Source organism: Octopus bimaculoides, chromosome 11 (genome assembly GCF_001194135.2).
Source record: "Octopus bimaculoides isolate UCB-OBI-ISO-001 chromosome 11, ASM119413v2, whole genome shotgun sequence".
NCBI lineage: Eukaryota > Metazoa > Mollusca > Cephalopoda > Octopoda > Octopodidae > Octopus > Octopus bimaculoides.
In genome coordinates this window covers 2,308,058-2,310,732 of record NC_068991.1, presented here as the reverse complement: position 1 = coordinate 2,310,732, position 2,675 = coordinate 2,308,058, and the positions used below count along the sequence as shown (strand labels likewise).

At 35.9% G+C, this 2,675-nt stretch overlaps 1 protein-coding gene across 1 annotated transcript in view; it reads left to right on the top strand.

Annotated features, from left to right (window-relative positions):
- Positions 1 to 2,675, top strand: part of LOC106883653 (uncharacterized) — a 132,002-nt gene that overhangs the window by 80,558 nt on the left and 48,769 nt on the right. The window contains exon 4 of the mRNA XM_052971436.1: positions 2,327 to 2,446. Coding sequence (XP_052827396.1) covers positions 2,327 to 2,446 — 120 coding nt within the window. The remainder of the gene's footprint in view (positions 1 to 2,326; positions 2,447 to 2,675) is intronic.

The window sequence follows — 2,675 nt, the reverse complement described above, 5'->3', positions numbered from 1 at the left end:
GGTGGGTGTGAGTGTGTGTGTGTGTGTGACTATGTGTGTGTATGTGTATGCATTTCTACCAACGACGCTGACACGTTTTGGCATGCCATGTTGCAACGGCAGCGTTAGAACTTGGGCCCGCAGCCCTTGTTACAACGTTGATATTGAAATGTGGAAAACGCCATTTAAATAATAACGCTGAGTTTATTGAATTCAGATATCAGAATGGTCAATCCTCTTCTATTCACTTTCGAAACCATAATTACGAGAACGTTGTTCTAGCAAATAATCGACGCCAGTAAAAACCAATAAAGTAGTAGTAGTAGTAGTAGTAGTAGTAGTAGTAGTTACAACAACACCAAAACAACAAAACAGTAACAACAATGATATGAAATGTGAAAAGAATTTAATCCCAAACATCAGGCACCAACGAGGAACCTCAGATATATATATATATACATATATATATATATATATATATATATATATGAATAAATATATAAATAAATAAATAAATAAATGAATAATTAAAAGAGCTGATTATAAATGAAACAAAAAAAAAAGGTCCGATTTAAGTGACTTTCATCTTCTCTAACAAAATTGTTCCAAATTTCAACTATCTCCAATCATTTATGAAAGAGCAGACGACTATTTTATGAAGCAGCAGACGATTAGATATAAAGCGCTGTTGGCGCCATATTGTGACCGGTCAAATGCCTTGAAGCTGATGGCTCTGAAGACCTTTGTAACTCCTATTAAGTCATACGCTGATTAACAGGCCCTTACATCTTATGACATCACTTCCTGTTAATAGCTCTCTCGATTGTTGGGGATTTGTATAATACAATATTTTTCTGTAAACGTCCGTATTGTGCTTTTCTAGTCAATTTATTCTCAAATTTGTTGAACGCAAGCACATATATGTCTGCGAGTGCACATGAATGTGTCTATGTGTTTATGTATGCGTCAGTATGTATATGCATGTGTATATACATACATACATGCATATATATATATATATATATATATATATATATAAAATCCTATTATATCTGCTTTGTAATATAAGTCATCGAACTAACACTTGAAAGTGAATCATATCATTGTCTACCGACTGTATACGCACATACACTCTATTTATACAATATAAAATAATACACACACACATACACGCGCGCGCGCGCACGCACACGTACATTCTGTCATTAGACTGCGGCCATGCTGGGACACTACCTTGATGAATTTCTCGTCGAATTGTCGATCCGAGTTCCGTTTTTCAAGCCTCGTACTTATTCTACCGGCCTCTTTGATCGAAACCGTTAAGTTAGAGGCTGTAAACAAACCCAAAACGGTTTTCAAGCGGTGGGGGTAAATACAGGCACAAAGAAATTCACATAGATATAATCTACAGATAAAGTAAAAGATGCTCCTTGTATGTGCATATATATACAAATAGATATATGTATATATGTGCATATGTGTATATGTATATATATATATATATACATATACATATATACACACACATACATATGTATATGTGTATGAATGTGTGTGTGTACACATGTATGTATATACATATATGTATGTATCAATGCATGTATGTTTATGTATAAGATAGCCTTCCATCTACACTTTCCGCCTACTTAATACTGTTCACAGACCATTGGCTAACTCGAGGCTAGAGTGGAACAGATATCCACAAAGCACAGCGCAACGGGATCGAATCTAGTGATATCCAAACTAAGGCCTTTACAAAAACGTGCCTAAGCTTGCCCCTTTAATAATGTCTCCCGAAAACCCCTACTATTATTACCATTATCATTTCTTTTTTTATTATTATGAAATTCTTCCCAGATCAACTTTGCCTTTCATTCTTTCGGAGTCAATAATATAAGTACCAGTTGAGCACTGGGGGGGGGGTCAATCATGCTGGCCTTAAGCCAAAATTTGAAACCGTTGTTGTTGTTGTTGTTGTTGTTGTTTCTCAGACTGGATCACCATCATAGTATTGCAAAGAAGCATCTTTAATGATCTACTGTCGACAACAGTATGACAATAATAGTGGCTTTTTTTAACAAATAGAAACCTTTGTGGGGATTGAACTCGCGTAGCAACTAAATGTTCACAGGATTTCGTACTGCATTCCACTGTTTCATGCAAGCCTCTGTTTCAGACACGCCACCATGTCTGGCCCTTCCTCATTTCCGGCGCTCCACTTTTTCAATTGTCATCACTGTCACATTGTTTCTCTCATCTCATAAAAACCAAAAGAACTCGATAAATGTCTATGGTTTGAGTCTCATCTTCTAATTTTCTTGAGTGTGTCTTTTTGAAATCATTTCAGAGACTCTTTTCTGTCCGCTTTACGAAGTTTCTTGCAACGATCTCACTTGTATTTCTCGCGACCAAAAATGCGACATTGAACAGAACTGTGAGACTCTAAGAGAAGATGAAACAGGATGTGGTAAGTTTTGTTGCTGTTGTTGCTGTTGTTATTGTTGTCGAAAAGGAAAGTCGATTGTACGGCGGTTACATTGATATTATGTTCGGTCACGTTGTTCCATATTCCCACGTGTAATACTGTTAGTCCTTTTTATTTTAATTTACTTCCTTGAGAAGAAATATTTCCGTAGAAGTTTTCTAATCATAGGTACACGAACCATAAATACGAGGTCTGATAATACATACATACA